Consider the following 20,393-nt stretch of genomic DNA (forward strand, 5'->3'; position numbering starts at 1 on the left):
TAGGACAAATTGAAAAAGATTCACAGGCAGACACGTTATAATCAAATTGTTGAAAGCCAAATATAAAGAGAGAATATTTAAAGCAGTAAGAGAGAAGCCATTCATCATGTATATGGAATCATTAACAAAATTAACAGCTGATTTCTCATTAGAAACCATGAAGGCCAGAGGCAGTAAGATGACATATTCAAACTGCTGAAAAAGAAAAACCAAAATTGTCAGTCAAGATTTCTATAACCAGTTAAACTATCCATCAGAAATAAAGAAGAAATTAAGACGGTCCCAGATGAAAGTTCATCAGTATTGACCTGCCCTTCAGGGAATGCTAAAGAGAGCCCCTCAGGCTGAAACAAAATGACACTAGACAATTACCCAAATCCACATGAAGAAATAAAGAATGCCAGTAAAGTAACTACATAGGTAAATACACAAGTCAGTATTAGTGTATATTTGGTCTATAACTCATTTTGACCCCTATATGAATTAAAAGACAACTGCATGGGGACTTCCCTGGTGGTTCAGTGGTTAAGATCCCATGCTCCCAACACAGGGGGCCTGGGTTCAATCCCTGGTCAGGGAACTAGATCCTGCACGCTGTAACTAAGGGCTCACATGCTGCAACTAAAGATCCCACATGCTGCAACAAAGGTCCCACACGTAGCAACAAGGATCCCGTGTGCCACAACTAAGACCTGGCACAGCCAAATAAATAAATAAATAGTTTTTTAAAAAGCCAACTGCATGAAAAAATAATTATAAATCTATATTGATGGGCACACCTGTAAAAAGATGTAATTTGTGACAATAATAAAAAGAGGGGATAGAGCTGTAAAGGAGCAGAGTTTCTGTATACTACTGAGGCAAAGTTGGTATTAATTCAAACTAGATTGTTATAAGTTTAAAATGTCAATTGTAGGGAATTCCCTGGTGATCCAGTGGTTAGGACTCAGCACTTTCACTGCTGGGGCCCAGGTTCAACCATAGTTGGGGAGCTAAGAGCCCGCAAGCCACACTGCACAGCCAAAAAAAATAGTAATAAATAAAATAAAATGTCAATTGTAATCCCAAGAAATCACTAAGAAAAAAAATATATATATATACAGAAAGAGAAATGAAGAGGGAATCAGAATGGTACACTACAAAAAAACTCGATTAAAAATAAAAAATGGCAATAATGAAGGAATTTGAGGAACAAAACATGTATAACATATGAAACAAATAGCAAACTGGCAGAAGTCCTGTCTTATCAGTAATTATTTAAATGAAAACAGATTAAACTCTCCAATTAAAAGGCAGAGATTGGCAGACAAGATTTTTTAAAAGATCTAATTATATGCTGTCTACAAAAGACTCACTTTAGATGCAAAGACACAGTTTCAAAGTGAAAAGATGGAAAAAGACATTTTATGCAATTAATAATTCAAAGAGACTTGGAATTGTTATTAGACAAAATAGACTTTAAACCAGAAAACATTACAAAAGACAAGGACATTATATATTAATTAAAGTGTCAACCTATCAAAAGATATAACAATTGCAAACATACATGCAACTAACAACAGAGTCCCGAAATATATGAAGTAAATCTGACAAGATTGAAAGGAGAAATAGTTCAATAATAATGGCTGAAGACTTCAATACCCCACATCCTTCAATGGACACACAACGAGATAGAAGATCAACAAGGAAATAGAAGAATTGAATAACACTATAAACCAACTAGACTGAACAGACATATATAAAACACTATATCCAACATCAGAATAAACAGTTTTCTCAAGTGTACATGAAATATTCTTCAGGACAGACAATACATTATATCACAAAACAAGCTTCAATAAATGTATAAACTCTGAAACCATACATAGTATCTTCTCTGACCAAAATGGAATGAAATTAGAAATCAACAGCAGAAGGAAATATGAATATTCACAATACATGGAAATTAATTCACATTCTTAATCAAAGAAAAAATCACAACAAATAAAACACTTTGAGATAAATGAAGACAAAAACACAACACACTAAAATTTATGAGCTACAGCTAATGCAGTACTCAGAGGGAAATTCATACCTATAAACTGCTACATTAAAAGGAAGAAAAATTTCGAATCAATAACCTAACTTTCCACCTTAAGGAACTAGAAAAAGAAGAGCAAAGAAATGTAAAGTAAGCAGAAGGAAGGCAATGATAAATATTAGAAAGGATATAAACAAAAAAATAGAAAAACAGTATAGAATCAACAAAATCAAAAGTTAGTTCCTTGAAAATATCAACAAAATTGGTAATAATAGACTAAGAAAAAAAGGGAGAAGATTCAAGTTACTAATATCATGAATGAAAGAGGAGACATTACTACTGACCTTACAGAAATAAAAAGGATTATAAAATAATATTATGAACAATTTTATGGTAACAAATTAGATGACCTAGATGAAATGGGAAAATTCCTAGAAACACACAAACTATCAAAACCTATTCAAGAGAAGTATGCCTTTCTATGACAAGAGATTGAATCAGTAAACAAATAACTTCTGTTATGGACTAAACGTTTGTGTCTCCCACAAAATTAATATTGAAGCCCTAACCTCCAACATGATGATATTTGGATGTGGAGTCTTTGGGAGATAATTAGGTTTAGATGAAGTCATGATGGCAGGGTGCCTATGATTGGACTAGTTAGAAGAAGAAACCAGAGAGTGCACCCTGTCTCTCCCTCTCTCTCTCTCTGTCTCTCTTCTCTGCCAGGTGAGGATACAGCAAGAACAGACACCATATCTGCTGGCCCCTTGATCTTGGACTCCCCAGCTTCCAGAACTGTGAGAAGTAAATGTTTTTTGTTTAAGCCACCCAGTTTATGGTATTTTGTTATAGTACCTTGAATTGACTGAGACAACTTCTAACAAAGAAAAGTTAAGAATCAGATGGCTTCGCCAGTGAATTCTACCAAACATTTAAAGAAAAATTAACAATACTTCTCAAATTTTCCCCTCAAAAAGAAAAGGAGGGAACACTTCCTAACTCCTTCTATGAGGCCAATATTACCCAAAGCCACTTATATACATCACAGAAGAGAAAAACTACAGACCAATATTGTTTATGAATATAGATGCAAAAATCCTCAACAAAATACTAGCAAATTGAATCAAGCAGCTTATTAAAAGAATTACTGTATGCACCATGACTAAATGGAATGTATCCCAGAAATGCAAGGCTGGTTCAATACTGGAAAAATCCATTAATGGAATACATTATATTAACAGAATGAAGGAAAAAGGGCATGTATGAAAATACCTATAACTAATATCACACTTAATGGTGAAAGCTTTCCCTTCTAAGACAAGAAATAATACAAGAATATCTGCTCTCAACAGGTCTCTTAAACATTGTCCTGGAAGTTCTAGCCAGGGCAACTGGGCAAGAAAAAGAAATAAATGGTATCCAAATTGAAAAGGAAAAAATAAAACTATCTATTCACAGATAATATGATCTTATAGAAAACTCTAAAGAATCCACTAAAAAACCATTAGAGCTAATAAACGAGTTCAGCAAAATTGCAGGATACAAAATTGATATACAAAACTCAGTTGTATTTCCATACACCAGCAATGAACCCAAAAATGAAATTAAGAAAACAATTCCATTTACAATAACATTAATAAGGTACTTAAGAATAAGTTGAACTAATGAGGTGTAAGACTTGTACATTGAAAACTACATATTGTTGAAAGAAATTAAAGAAAACCAAATAAACAGAAAAACATCCTGTGTTCATGGACCGGAAGACTTAATGTTGGTAAGATGGCAATACTCCCCAAAGTTACTGCAGAGTCAGTGCAATCCATATCATAATCCCAATAGCCTTTTTTGCAGAAATGGACAAGCTGACTCTAAAAGTCATATTGTTATTGCAAAGGAATGGCCAAAAACATCTTTTTTCTTGAAGAACAAAATTGGAGGACTCACATTTCCTGTTTTCAAAACTTACTACAATGCTACAGTAATCAAACCAGTATGGTACTGGCACAAAGACAGAGATATAGATCAATGGAATTGATGTTGATTTTTTTTTTTTTTTGGCCATGGTGTATGGCAGGCAGGATCCTAATTCCCTGACCAGGGATTGAACCCGGCCCCTGCTGTGGAAGTGCAGAGTCCCAACCACTGGACTGCCAGGGAGGTCCCAGCTCAGTGGAATTGACTTTAGAGTCCAGAAATAAACCCATACATATGGTCAACTGATTTTCAGGAAGGGTTCAAGACTAGTCAATGGGGAAAGAATAGTCTTTTCAACAAATGGTGCTGGGACAATTGGGTATCAACATGCAAAAGAACTAATATGGACTTCTACCTCATACTATATACAAAAATTGATTCAAAATGGATCAAACTTAAATGTAGGAGCTAAAACTATAAAACTCTTAAAAGAAAAAATAGGTATAACTTTTTGTGACTTTGCATTATGTAACTATTTCTTAAATATGACAGCAAAAGCACAAGCATCAGGAGAAAATAATAAATTGGACTCCATCAAAATTAAAAACTTTTACACATCAAAGGACACCAACAAGAAAACGAAAACACAATCCAAAGAATGGGAGAAAATCTTTGCAAATAATATATTCATAAGGGCCTGGGATTATATAAATAACTATTACAACTCAAACACAAGAAGATAAACAATCCAATTTAAAAATGGGCAAAGCACTTGAATAGACGTTTCTCTAAAGAAGATATACAAATGGCCAGTAAACACATAAAGAGAAGTTCCACATCATTAGTAATTAGGGAAACATAAATCAAAATCGCAGTAAGATACCACTTCACAGCCACTAGCATGGCTATAATTAAAAACAAAATAAACAAACAAACAAAATATGGGAAATGACAAGTGTTGCTGAGGATGTGGAGCAAGTGGGACCCAAATACATTGCTGATGGCAAGATTAAATGGATCTGTGGAAAACAATTCAGCAGTTCCTCAAACAGTAAAACAGAATGATCATATGACCCACTAATTCCACTCCTCCATATATACCCAAAAGAATTAAAAGCATATGCTCAATGAAAAACTCGTATATGAATGTTTATGGTAGCATTTTTCATAAAACCCCAAAACTGGAAAAAATCCGAACGTCCGTCAACTTAAAAACGGATTTTAAAATATTGTATATCCATACAATGAAATATTGTTTGGCCATAAAAAGAATGAAGTACTAATATATGCTACAACATAAATGAACCTTGAAAACATTATGCTAAGTGAAAGAAGCCAGACATAAAAGGGCACATATTGTCTGACTCCTTTTATATGAAGTGTCCAGAATAGGCAGATCTATAGACACAGAAAGTACATTAGTGGTTGCCAGAGGCTGGGGGAGGGGGAGAATGAAAAGTGACTGCTTAATAGTAATGGGGTTTCTTTCTGGCCTGATGAAAATATTCTGGAATCAGACAGTGGTGATGACTGTACAACATTGTGAATATATTAAAAACTATTGAATACTATACTCTGAAATGGTTAAAATGGTGAATTTTATGTTTTCTGAATTTTACCTTAATAAAAAAAATTTTTTAACAGAGTGATTCTTTGGAAAAACATTTTAAACAAATCTTTATTTTTTGAAGGTATAAAGATGACACAATATCCTAGTCTAGGATTTGCTTTAAAATACTTCAGGACTGTGTGTGAGGGAGCAGGGTGGAATAGAAGAAACAAAATTCATCATGAATTGATTGCTGAAGCTAGATGATGGGGACATGAGTGTTTGTTACACTGTTCCATTTCTGTATTTGTTTGAAATTTTCCAAGTACATGTAAAAATCCAATGTACAAGACAATTAAGCCCAGTTTTTTACAAGTTTTAAAATACCCAAGGGACTTTCCTGGTGGTCCAGTGGTTAAAACTTTGCCTTCCAATGCAGGGGGTGCAGGTTCAATCCCTGGTTGGGGAACTAAGATCCCACATGCCTTGCGGCCAAAAAACCAAAACATAAAACAGAAGCAATATTGTAATAAATTCAATAAAGACTTTTAAAAAAATGGTCCACATCGAAAAAAATCTTAAAAAAAAATAATTTAAAAAAATACCCATCAATTCTACTCCAAAGTATATACCCAAGAGAAATTAAAATATATGTCCACACAAAGATGTGTACCCAAATGCTCACAGCAGCTTTATTCATAACGAACAAAACGTGGAAAACCTGGAAATAACCCAAATGTAAATGTCCATCAACAGGTGAATGGACAAACTGTGGTTCATTCAAATAATGGAATACTACTCAGTAATAAAATGAATGAACCTCTGAATACATGCAACAACATGGATGCAGACATTGAGTGAATAAAGTTCTATATGAAAGATTACATATTGTGTAATTCCACTTATATGATATTCTATAACTTGCAAAATCAATCTATGGTTTTAGAAGTCAGGATAGCAACACCCTTTGTGGGGTAGTGAGTGGAAAGAAGCATGCAGAGGTCTTTTGGGAGGGCTGAAAATGTTCTATTTCTCCATCTAAGTGCTGTTGATCTGTCCTCTTTTCTGTATAAATACTAATAAATGCCATACATCATTAAGCCTGATCCATGTTGTGCACCTCAGCACCCATGCCCTGGCACTCTCCCTGGCTGTGGAAGGCACCTGCATGTGCAGAGCCCAATCCTGGAAGCCTCTCCCTACAGTGCACTTTCTGGTGCATCTGCAGGTGGACTCGCTGACTGAAGCCTTTCCCACATACAACACAGGGGTAGGGCTTCTCCCCTGTGTGCACCCTCTGGTGCCTCTTGAGGGCCGAGCGATGCCTGAAGTCCCTCCCACAAGCCTCACACCTGTAGGGCCGCTCTCCCGTGTGGACCCTCTGGTGGATACCCAGGTCCTTGCTCCAGCTGAAGCACTTCCCACAGGCCTCGCACCGGAATGGCCTCTCCCCAGTGTGAACACGCTGGTGCAGGTAGAGGCTGGCTCTCTGGCTGAAGCCCCGGCCACAGGTGTCACACACATAGGCCTTGTCTCCTGCGTGGTCCTGCTGGTGTCGTGCCAGCGTAGAGCGTGAGGTGAAGCCCCGGTCACATACCTTACAGGCATGGGGCTTCCTTCCTGTGTGGACACTCTGGTGGATCTGCAGGGCTGCCCTGCGGCTGAAGTCCTTGCCACAGTCAGAGCACCTGAAGGGTTTCTCACCTGTGTGGATGCGCTGGTGGATAGAAAGGTTGGAGCTGCGGCTGAAGTCCTTCCCGCACACACCACATCTGTAGGGCTTCTCACCTGTGTGTATTCGCTGATGGATGGACAGGTTGGAGCTACGGCTGAAGTCCTTCCCACATTCCTCACATGTGTGAGGTTTCTTTCCCTTGTGGTCCTTCCTGTGCCTTCTCAGAGCAAATTCTGAGTTGAAGACTCCAGAACACTCCATGCATCGGCAGGGCTTGTCTCCTGGAAGGAGCACAGGAAGGTTAAGGTCTGTTGTCCTTTCACCGAAGGCTCTTCCACCCCTGTCATATGGAGAGGGCTTCTCTCCCTTATGGGTTCACGGGTGAATTAGAAGGTTTCTGAGCTGGCTGAAGTCTTGGCCACACTGGGGACAGCTATAGGGTTTTTCTCCTGGAGATACTGGCCAAGAGAGAATCCCATCATTCTCATCCCTGACTCCTGGGACAAAGAAAATTAGATGACGAAAGTGAGCAGAGGTTTTGTCTGAGGCTGCACGGTACTCCTGGACATACTTAGGCAGTACTGGTAAAGCAAAGAAGCTTCACTAAGTGAAGAAGTGTTGCTGCTGGTCTCTGTCCTCCTGACCTTAGGTTTTTCATTTTTGCTTCAAGGGGAATGGGAAGATATTGGGGACCTTTTCCTTAGTCAAGGAAACTAAATGTTACTAGAAACACCAAGTCAAATTCTATGAGCTACAAATGGGTTAATGTTGTCGAAGTATGATTACCAAAAAGTTAAAAATATAACTTTCATACAATTATGGAGTGAACAACTGTCAAAATTTTAATGAGGAACTAAGAAAATGGTAATGCTGGTTCCAAGTGAATTTGAGGAGCTTGGGCATTTAATGCTTTCATGAAAAAAGATATGTGGGAGGACCTTCAAGATGGCGGAGGAGTAAAACGTGGAGATCACCTTCCTCCCCACAAATACATCAAAAATACATCTACATGTGGAACAACGCCTACAAAACACCTACTGAACACCGGCAGAAGACCTCAGGCTTCCCAAAAGGCAAGAAAATCCTCATGTACCCAGGCAGGCCAAAAGAAAAAAAGCAAAACCAGAGACAAAAGAATAGGGATGGGACCTGCACCTCTGGAAGGGAGCTGTGAAGGAGGAAAAGTTTCCACACACTAGGAAGCCCCTTCACTGGTGGAGATGGGTGGTGGGCAGGGGGGGGAACCTTCGGAGCCACAGAGGAGAGCGCACCAACAGGGGTGTAGAGGGCAAAGCAGAGAGATTCCCGCACAGAGGATTGGTTCCGAAAAGCACTCACCAGCCCAAGAGGCTTGTCTGCTCACCCACCGGGGCAGGTGGGGGCTGGGAACTGAGGCTCAGGCTTCAGAGGTCAGACCCCAGGGAGAGGACTGGGGTTGGCTGCGTGAACACAGCCTGAAGGGGGCTAGTGCGCCACGGCTAGCCGGGAGGGGGTCCGGGAAAAACTCTGGACCTGGCTAAGAGGAAAGAAACCATTGTTTCAGGGTGTGCAAGGAGAGGAGATTCCTTCCCTGTCTGCCCACAGAAGGCAGAAAACCGCCTAAAGCTCCAGAGACGGGTGCGAGCCGTGGCTAACAGCTCGGACACCAAAGACGGGCATGAAATGCTAACGCTGCTACTGTAGCCACCAAGAATCCTGTGTGCAAGCACAGGTCACTATCCACAACCCCCTGGGAGCCTGTGCAGCCTGCCACTGCCAGGCTGCTGCACTGTCAATTCCAATTATAACTACCGTACCCCTCCCTCCCCACCCCTTGCCCCCTGCCCTCCCCCTCCCCAGCATGAGTGAGCCAGAGCCCCCTAATCAGCTGTTGCTTTAACCGCATGCATCCTGTCTGGGCGGGAACAGATGCCTGAGGGCAACCTACACACAGAGGTGAGGCCAAAACCAAAGCTGAACCCCAGGAGCTGTGCGAACAAAGAAGAGAAAGGGAAATTTCTCTGTGCAGCCTCAGAAGCAGTGGATTAAATCCCCACAGTCAACTTGAGGTACCCTGCATCTGTGGAATACCTGAATAGACAGCAAATCAACCCAAACTTGAGGCGGCAGACTTTGGGAGCAACTGTAGACTTGGGGTTTGCGGTCTGCGACTGACTTGTTTCTGATTTTTACGTTTATCTTAGTATAGTTTTTAGCACTTGTTATAATTGGTGGATTTGTTTACCGGTTTGGCTGCTCTCTCTTTTATTACTCTTTTTATTTTTTAATTTTAATAATTTTTAAAAAATTAAATATTTTATTTAATTTTCTTTCTTTTTTTCTCCCTTTTCTTCTGAGCTATGTGGCTGACAGGGTCTTGATGTCCCGGCCGGGTGTCAGGCCTGAGCCTCTGAGGTGGGAGACCCGAGTTCAGAACACTGGACCACCAGAGACCTCCTGGCCCCACATAATATCAATCAGCGAGAGCTCTCCTAGAGATTTCCGTCTCAATGCTAAGACCCAGCTCCACCCAACGGCCAGCAAGCTCCAGTGCTGGACGCCCCATACCAAACAACTATCAAGACAGGAACACAACCCCACCCATTAGCAGAGAGGCTGCCTAAACTCATACTAAGTTCACAGACACCCCAAAACACACCAGTGGACGCAGCCCTGCCCACCAGAAAGACAAGATACAGCCCCACCCACCAGAACACAGGCACCAGTCCCCTCCACCAGGAAGCCTACACAAGCCACTGAACCAACCTTACCCACAGGGGGCAGACAGCAAAAACAACAGGAACTACGAACATGCAGCCTGTGAAAAGGAGACCTCAAACACAGAAAGTTAAGCAAAATGAGAAGACAGAGAAATATGCAGCAGATGAAGAAGCAAGGTAAAAACTCACCACACTGAACAAATGAAGAGGAAATAGGCAGTCTACCTGAAAACGAATTCAGCATAATGACAGTAAAGATGATCCAAAATCTTGGAAATAGAATGGAGAAAATATAAGAAACGTTTAACAAGGACCTAGAAGAACTAAAGAGCAAACAAACAATGATGAACAACACAGTAAATGAAATTTAAAACTCTCTAGAAGGCATCAATAGCAAGATAACTGAGGCAGAAGAACGGATAAGTGACCTGGAAGATAAAATAGTGGAAATAACTACCGCACAGCAGAATAAAGAAAAAAGAATGAAAAGAATTGAGGATAGTCTCAGAGAAGTCTGAGACAACATTAAATGCACCAATATTCAAATTATAGGGGTCCCAGAAGAAGAAGAGAAAAAGAAAGGGTCTGAGAAAATATTTGAAGAGATTATAATTGAAAACTTCCCTAACATGGGAAAGGAAATAGTCAATCAAGTCCAGGAAGCGCAGAGACTCCCAAACAGGATAAATCCAAGGAGAAACATGCCAAGACACATATTAATCCAACTGCCAAAAATTAAATACAAAGAAATAATATTAAAAGTAGCAAGGGAAAAGCAACAAATAACATACAAGGGAATCCCCATAACGTTAACAGCTGATCTATCAGCAGAAACTCTGCAAGCCAGAAGGGAGTGGCAGGACATATTTAAAGTGATGAAAGGGAAAAACCTACAACCAAGATTACTCTACCCAGCATGGATCTCATTCAAATTCAAAGGAGAAATTAAAACCTTTACAGACAAGGAAAAATTAAGAGAATTCAACACTACAAACCAGCTTTACAACAAATGCTAAAGGAATTTCTCTAGGCAGGAAACACAAGAGAAGGAAAAGACCTATAAAAACAAACCCAAAACAACTAAGAAAATGGTAATAGGAACATACATATCAATAATTGCCTTAGGGGCTTCCCTGGTGGCACAGTGGTTGAGAGTCCACCTGCCGATGCAGGGGACACGGGTTCGTGCCCCGGTCCAGGAGGATCCCGCATGCTGCGGAGCGGCGGGGCCCGTGAGCCATGGCCGCTGGGCCCGCGCGTCCGGGGCCTGTGCTCCACAGCGGGAGAGGCCACAACAGTGAGAGGCCTGCGTACCACAAAAAAAAAAAAAAAATTGCCTTAAATGTGAATGGATTAAATGCTCCAGCTGAAAGACTGGCTGAATGCATACAAAAACAAGACCTGTACATATGCCATCTACAAGAGCCCCACTTCAGATCTAGGGACACATACAGACTGACAGTGAGGGGATGGAAGAAGATATTCCATGCAAATGGAAATCAAAAGAAAGCTGGAGTAGCAATTCTTATATCAGACAAAATAGACTTTAAAATAAAGACTATTATAAGAGACAAAGAAGGACACTACATAATGATCAAAGGATCAATCCAAGAAGAAGATATAACAATTGTAAATATTTATGCACCCAACATAGGAGCACTTCAATACAAAAGGCAAATGCTGACAGCCATAAAAGGGGAAATCGACAGTAAATAATAGTAGTGGACTTTAACACCCCGCTTTCACCAATGGACACATCAGCCAAAATGAACATAAATAAGGAAACATAAGCTTTAAATGACACATTAAACAAGATGGAGTTAACTGATATTTATAGGACATTCCATCCAAAAACAACAGAATACACTTTCTTCTCAAGTGCTGATGGAACACTCTCCAGGATAGATCATATCTCGGGTCACAAATCAAGCCTTTGTAAATTTAAGAAAACTGAATCATATCAAGTATCTTTTCTGACCACAACACTATGAGACTAGATATCAATTACAGGAAAAAAACTGTAAAAAATACAAACATGTGGAGGCTAAACAATATGCTGTTAAATAACCAAGATATCACTGAAGAAATCAAAGAGGAAATCAAAAAATACCTAGAAACAAATGACAATGAAAACACGATGACCCAAAACCTATGGGATGCAGCAAAAGCAGTTCTAAGAGGGAAGTTTATAGCAATACAATCCTACCTCAAGAAACAACATCTCAAATAAACAACCTAAACTTACACCTAAAGCAATTAGAGAAAGATGAACAAAAAAACCCCAAAGTTAGCAGAAGGAAAGAAATCATAAAGATCAGATCAGAAATAAATGAAAAAGAAATGAAGGAAACAAGGGCAAAGATCAATAAACCTAAAAGCTGGTTGTCTGAGAAGATAAACAAAATTGATAAACCACTAGCCAGACTCACCAAGAAAAAAAGGGAGAAGACTCAAATCAACAGAATTAGAAATGAAAAAGGAGAAGTAACAACTGACACCGCAGAAATACAAAGGATCATGAGAGATTACTACAAGCAACTCTATGCCAAAAAAAAGGACAACCTGGAAGAAATGGACAAATTCTTAGAAAAGCACAACCTCCAAGACTGAACCAGGAAGAAATGGAAAATATAAACAGACCAATCACAAGCACTGAAAATGAAACTGTGATTAAAAATCTTCCAAAAAAACAAAAGCCCAGGACCAGATGGCTGCACAGGCGAATTCTATCAAATATTTAGAGAAGATCTAACACCTATCCTTCTCAAATTCTTCTAAAGTATAGCAGAGGGAGGAACACTCCCAAACTCATTCTGCAAGGCCACCATCACTCTGATACCAAAACCAGACAAATACGTCACAAAAAAAGAAAACTACAGACCACTATCACTGATGAACACAGATGCAAAAATCCTCAACAAAATACTAGCAAACAGAATCCAAGAGCACATTAAAAGGATCATACACCATGATCAAGTGGGGTTTATCACAGGAATACAATGATTCTTCAATATACACAAATCAGTCAATCAGTTTGTTAATACACCATATTAACAAATGGAAGGATAAAAAACATATGATAATCTCAACAGATGCAGAAAAAGCTTTCAACAAAATTCAACAACCATTTATGATAAAAACTCTCCAGAAGGTAGGCATAGAGGGAACTTACCTCAATGTAATAAAGACCATATATGACAAACCCACAGCCAACATCGTTCTCAATGGTGAAAAACTAAAACCATTTCTTCTAACATCAGGAAAAAGACAAGGATCCCCACTCTCACTACTATTATTCAACATAGTTTTGGAAGTTTTAGCCACAGCAATCAGAGAAGAAAAAAAAAATAAAAGGAATCTAAATCAGAAAAGAAGTACAACTGTCACTGTTTGCAGATGACATGACACTATATATAGAGAATCCTAAAGATGCCACCAGAAAACTAGAGTTAATCAATGAATTTGGTAAAGTAGCAGGATACAAAATTAATGCACAGAAATCTTTTGCATTCCTATACACTAATGATGAAAAATCTGAAAGAGAAATCTGAAAGGAAACACTCCCATTTACCACTGCAACAAAAAGAATAAAATATATAGGAATAAACCTACCTAAGGAGACAAAAGACCTTTATGCAGAAAACTATAAGACACTGATGAAAGAAATCAAAGATGATGCAAAGAGATGGAGAGACATACTATGTTCTTGGATTGGAAGAATCAACATTGTGAAAATGACTGTACTACCCAAAGCAATCTACAGATTCAATGCAATCCCTGTCAAACTACCAATGGCACTTTTCACAGAACTAGAACAAAAAATTTCACAATTTGTATGGAAACACAAAAGACCCTGAATAGCCAAAGCAATCTTGAGAAAGAAAAATGAAGCTGGAGGAATCAGGCTCCCTGACTTCAAACTATACTACAAAGCTACAGTAATCAAGACAGCATGGTACTGGCACAAAAACAGAAATATAGATCAATGGAACAGGAAAGAAAGCCCAGGGATAAACCCACACATATATGGCCACCTTATCTTTGATAAAGGATGCAAGGATATACAATGGAGAAAAGACAGCCTCTTCAATAAGTGGTTCCGGGAAAACTGGACAGCTACATGTAAAGGAATGAAATTAGGACACTCCCTAACACCATACACAAAAATAAACTCAAAATGGATTAAAGACCTAAATGTAAGGCCAGACACTATAAAACTCTTAGAGGAAAACATAGGAAGAACACTCTTTGACATAAATCACAGCAAGATCCTTTTTGACCCACCACCTAGAGAAATGGAAATAAAAACAAAAATAAACAAATGGGACCTAATGAAACTTAAAAGCTTTTGCACAGGAAAGGAAACCATAAACAAGATGAAAAGAGAACCCCCAGAATGGGAGAAAATATTTGCCAACAAAGAAACTGACAAAGATTAATCTCCAAAATATACAAGCAGCTCATGCAGCTCAGTATCAAAAAAACAAACAACTCAATCCAAAAATGGGTAGAAGATCTAAATAGACATTTCTCCAAAGAAGATATACAGATTGCCAACAAACACATGAAAGGATGCTCAATATCACTAACCATTAGAGAAATGCAAATCAAAACTACAATGAGGCACCACCTCATACCGGTCAGAATGGCCATCATCAAAAACTCTACAAACGATAACTGCTGGAGAGGATGTGGAGAAAAGGGAACCCTTTTGCACTGTTGGTGGGAATGTAAATTGATACAGCCACTATGGAGAATAGTATGGATGTTCCTTAAAAAACTAAAAATAGAACTACCATATGACCCAGCAATCCCATTACTGGCATATACTCTGAGAAAACCGTAATTCAAAAAGAGTCATGGGGCTTCCCTGGTGGTGCAGTGGTTAAGAATCTGCCTGCTAATGCAGGGGACACAGGTCCAGGAAGATCCCACATGCCACAGAGCAACTAAGCCCATGCACCACAACTACAAAGCCTGCCTTCTAGAGCCCGCAAGCCACAACTACTGAACCCACGTACCACAACTACTGAAGCCTGCGCACCTAGAGCCCGTGCTCCACAACAAGAGAAGCCACCACAATGAGAAGCCTGTGCACGTCAACGAAGAGTAGCCCCCACTCACTGCAACTAGAGAAAGCCCACACGCAGCAACAAAGACCCAACACAGCCAAAAGTAAAGAAATAAAATAAATTAAAAAAAAAAGAATCATGTAACACAATGTTCATTGCAGCACTGTTTACAATAGCCATAACATGGAAGCAACCTAAGTGTCCACTGACAGATGAATGGATAAAGAAGATGTGGCACATGTATACAATGGAATACTACTCAGCCATAAAAAGAAACAAAACTGAGTTATTTGTAGTTAGGTGGATGGACCTAGAGTCTGTCATACAGAGTGAAGTAAGTCAGAAAGAGAAAAACAAATACCGTATGCTAACACATATATATGGAATCTAAAAAAAAAAAAAAAATGGTTCTCATTAACCTAGCGGCAGGACAGGAATAAAGACACAGACATAGAGAATGGACCTGAGGACACAGGGAGAGGGAAGGGTAAGCTGGGACAAAGTGAGAGAGCAGCATTGACATATATACACTACCAAATGTAAAATAGATAGCTAGTGGGAAGCAGCTGCATCACACAGGGAGATCAGCTCAGTGCTTTGTGACCACCTAGAGGGGTGGGATAGGGAGGGTGGGAGGGAGACACAACAGGGAGGAAATATGGGGATATATGTATACATACAGCTGATTCACTTTATTATATGGCAGAAACTAACACAACATTGCAATGCAATTACACTCCAATAAAGATGTTAAAAAAAAAAAGATATTTGCCTCCAATCAAATAAATATTTAAATATTTTTAATTAAATTATCAGCATGAAAAGTCAAATAATATATATTTTTGAAGTTGCTACCCATCCCTTCATGGATTCATAGGATTATTAATGGCATTTTCTCCTGGCTGACTGGTTCTCACCTGAATAGGAGCTTCTTGGTATTTTTTTCTCCATCCACACATCATCTTCTTGTTCAAAATGGGAAATCATTTCTGGTTTGGACAGCAGACGTCCTGCTTGAGGGGAAAGACTGGTGGATTAGGGCAATATGATGTGGACAAGGACCCTGCCATAAGTCAGTCTTATCACTTGGTATTCGTGAAGGTCCTATGAAGGCTGGGAAAGGTGAATAAAACCACTGTGGGGCTTCCCTGGTGGCGCAGTGGTTGAGAGTCCGCCTGCGGATGCAGGGGACGCGGGTTCGTGCCCCAGTCTGGGAGGATCCCACGTGCCGCGGAGCGGCTGGGTCCGTGAGCCATGGCCGCTGGGCCTGCGCGTCCGGAGCCTGTGCTCCGCAACAGGAGAGGCCACAGCAGTGAGAGGCCCGCGTACCGTAAAAAAACAAACAAACAAACAAACAAAAAAAAAAACCACTGTGCATCAAAATCACATATTATATTTATATATATGTAGACACACACACGCATACACACACACACACACACAAATAAAAAAACAAACAAATACTTTCTTCCCCAGAGAAAAAAAATGGTTCCAGGAATTCCAGGAACTTCAGTGAAGAGGCCTATTTGCAATATACAACAGTAATAATTCTCTGTGGGGTGAACAGGCAGTAATGATTGTGTGTCCACCAGAGAAGCACTGCCCAAAGTGTGGTTTGAAGAGACTTATCAAAAATGCAGACTCCATCCCAAATCCACTGAATCAGTAGCCCTGGTGATAGAACCTAGGGACGTAGGTTTTTCGGATAACCTTTTATTTTAGAGAAAGATAGCAAGAGTGATACACAGAACAGAATGCCTGTAGAACCCTAACCCATAGTCACCAACTGTTAATATTTGGCCCATTCACTTTATTATTCTCTCACACACAATTCTTTTTTAAACCACTTAAGAGAAAGTTCCAGGCCCCATGGCTCTCTATGACTAAATTCTTTCAGTACACATTTCCTAAGAACAGGGACACTTTTTTCCATAACCACAGTACAGCCATCAAAATCAGGAAACTTACCATTGATGCAGTATTAGTATCTAGTTCACAGTTAATTTGTAAATGATGCCAATTGTCTCAAATATGTTCCGTTTAGCACTATTTTCCTAGATATTTTCTATCTAGAGTAAGACACTGCATTTAGTTGTCTTATCTCTTTAGTCTCCTTTAATTTGGACAGGAACTGGCATTTCTTGCCTTCACCTCAGGTATTTCTATGCACTCTCAAATCTGATAACCACTACCATTAAGGGATCTGGAATATGTGGACCCCCAAATGCAAATCCCCTCAGGATTTACTCTATACAACTGAACCCGAGAGAAAGAAGATGGGTTCAGGAAGATGCTGTTCTCACCCAAGGAGATGAGATTCCCATAGTTCTCCAACATCACTTCTCTGTACAGGTGCCTCTGAGAGGGATCCAGGTGCTCCCACTCCTCCTGGGTAAAGTCCACAGCCACATCCTGGAACGTCACCAGCTCCTAAAACAACAAACAAAGTCACCCTCACACATACCCATTCCCACAGAGGAATGCAGCTGACAAGCACCAGTGACATCCATAAGTGGTCCTGAGAGTTTCCAGGGTCCTGAGTTAGACTAACTTAGGCACACATCCATGCACTTGATTGTGTTATATCATATAGAAGATTGAAAAGATGCATGAGGTACATTTTTTTTTAACGCTTCAGCCCTTAAATTCTCTTTGGGTGAGAAGACTCAAACTTCAACCACTGTACACCAAAAGCTACACAATTTCAGAGGTATCATCCACACAACATTCTATGAATCAGAATAAGCTTGAGATTTACTTGGGGAAGGGTCCAGAGAAGGAGTCCAAGGTGGGTTGGGGCCATGAGGGCAGGTACCATCGAGAAAGCCAGGTACCAGCCTTGTGGGATGGTTAAAATGTGAATAGAGGGAAGGGAGGTGGGGAATTCCAGTTGGCAAGAAAAGTGAGTGGATAGTTGTGTGGGAAGGAACAAGACATAGATCAACAATAAGGACTCTTTGGTTAATAAGAAATGCTATATAGGAAACATCCCTCTGATAATTATATATTAACAATGTTTATTATGGGCCCCAAATCCCCACTCACACATTCACAATAGAAAGGATATATGAACTCTGGCAGAGTCACATGAAGGACTAATATTCAGTACCAATTCCCAAACTGTGGTTCAGGGACGCATGAGGTTCCCCAAGACCCTGTCAGGGGGGTCTGTAAAGTCAATATTATTTTCATAATAATTCTCAAGGCTTATACACTCTCATTCTCTTACAACAATATGGAGGCTACATGTCATGTGATCTTGCAACTGAGAAAATGTTGAAGCAGATGTGAGATTCCAGCTGTTTTCTATTAGGCCAGACATTAAAGAGATTAGCAAAAATATAAAACATTTCCATTCTTCTTTTTTATTTTTTTTTTGTTTTAGAAAATTAAGTATTTTTCATAAAATGTGACATTAACTGTAATGGATTAATTTTTGAATGGATTAATAAATATTTTAAATTTTTGTTAGCTTGAACCGCCAATCTGGTAATATTGATAACACACATAACAAACGCCATTTTTTAAAGTGTAAAGGGGTCCTGAAACAAAAAGTTTTAGAAACTACTGCTATACTGAAATGAAAGTGAACAAACTACATATACATGAAACAATATACATCAATCTCACAACATAATATTGAAAAAAAACCAGTACAAAAGAGTACTGTATGTACTCTTGATTCTATTTAAAAAGTTCAAAATCAGACTAAACTAATCTACAGTACTAGAAGTCAGAATAGTGGCTACCACTGTGGGGAAGACGGGGTTCTCTACTAGGAGGGGTTTGTTCAGAGCTGAAGAGAGAGGAGAAGGCACAGAACAGCTATAGATTAATTTAGCCTGTTCTAGAACTTCATATAAATGGAATCAATACCAACTGGGGTTCTTCCCCAATCAATAGAAATTGACTAGAGGCCAGATAAGAAATTCAGGCTAGGCTTTATTGGGGTCCCTGCTGCAGCAAGGGGGAGCAAAAACAAACAAGTTTCCCTTGCTCCCAGAGGTGGGGAAAGCGAGCTGCTTCCTTATATGGGGTGAGGGTAAGGGTGTGTCCAGGGGTCGGGCCAGAGGGGTGGCTTAGGTGTTTTGCCCAACCCCTTGGTGGTGCTGAGTGCAGGGCGCATGTGCAGTACCCAGCTTTTGCTCCCAGCTCTTCAGAAGTGGCAGGTGAGTTTTTTTGGTCTTTTTGTATCTTTTGTCCAGAATTTGCCCCAACTGCACATGCATGCAGTTATTTTTAGTCCCTTATAGTTCTTTGTATTTTGTTGCTCAAGGAGACGTTTGTCCAGGTGCAAGCACTGCAGCAAAAGGTCAAGGGCCCAGCCTGTCTCAGAGTCACATAGTATGTACTCTTTTGTGTCTGGCTTATTTTTTCTCAGCATAATGCTTTTGAGATTCATTCATGTTGTTATATGTATCAGCAGTTGTTTCCTTTTTTTTTTTTTAATGAGTAGTTCTTAATTATATGGATTAACACATTTTATCCATTTATCAGTTGATGGACATTTGGGTTGTTTTTAGTTCAGGGCTATTATAAACAAAGCTGCTAATAGTCACATACAGATTTTTGTGTGGACATCTATTTTCATTTCTTCTGGGTAAATACAGTGGAATTTCTGGGTCAATGGTAAGTGTGTGCTTAATTATATAAGAAACTCTAAAACTGTTTTCCAAAGTATATTGCACCATTTTGTCACTCCTACCAGCAATGTTCAGACTTTGTTGAGAAACTGGAGTAACATATGTCTAGCCCAGGGCCAGCACAATATACATGTTGTATTGCTCTCCTTCCCCAATCCCCAAAATGAGGTATGTGGGTGATATTTTGAGGGAGAGAAGGTGGACTTTAATTTACCTGTAATTTGGGCATTTCCTCCTCTTCCTGAAGAAGGGCAGAAACCTCATTAGGCAGTGCTGGGTAAGAAGAAAGAAGCAGTGAAAAATGAACTTGGCTCATTGAAGCAGACCAGTATCTTAGTTACCAAGAAGGGAGAAGGGGCACATTGTATTCAGCTGGTAACACTGGTCCTTGTTTACCATTACCTGATTTTTCTAGGCCCTCCCCTAGAAAGCTTTTTCCTCTCTTTCTACTTTTACAGATGGCCCTTCGACCCAGACACTTTCTCCCTCCCTCCTTGCAAAAACCTACTGAATACCTACTGTGTGCCTTGGTAATGATTTAACTCTCACCTTTCTCCTTACTCTTTGAGGTCACTCCAGCTTCTACATGGTCCCACATCTTGCCCTCCCTGTTAGGAGGGGAATCCCCTCAGTCCCAGCAGCTCTGCTGAGGGAATCTCTCTTCAGCCTCTCCAAACTCCACCTGGAACATCCAGAGGGAGTTTCAGGAGATGTTGTCTCCACCAAAGATGGAACTCCTGCATGTGGGGGACCTCCTGCAGCCTTCATGCTCAGGTAGCTGTTTTGTTCTTGTAGGCAGGAGAGGAGATGTCCCAGCA

General features: G+C 39.8%; 1 protein-coding gene across 1 annotated transcript; it reads right to left on the bottom strand.

The window, feature by feature from the left end:
* Nucleotides 1-6,582: 6,582 nt before the first annotated feature.
* LOC136140260 (zinc finger protein 485-like) lies at nucleotides 6,583-20,173 on the bottom strand. Its single transcript, XM_065898337.1, is given in 5 exon segments — nucleotides 6,583-7,658; nucleotides 15,850-15,945; nucleotides 17,236-17,362; nucleotides 19,790-19,848; nucleotides 20,125-20,173. Coding segments are annotated over 5 exon segments (1,407 nt in total).
* Nucleotides 20,174-20,393: the final 220 nt, after the last annotated feature.

This window comes from Phocoena phocoena, chromosome 20 (genome assembly GCF_963924675.1).
Source record: "Phocoena phocoena chromosome 20, mPhoPho1.1, whole genome shotgun sequence".
NCBI classification, from domain to species: Eukaryota; Metazoa; Chordata; class Mammalia; order Artiodactyla; family Phocoenidae; genus Phocoena; species Phocoena phocoena.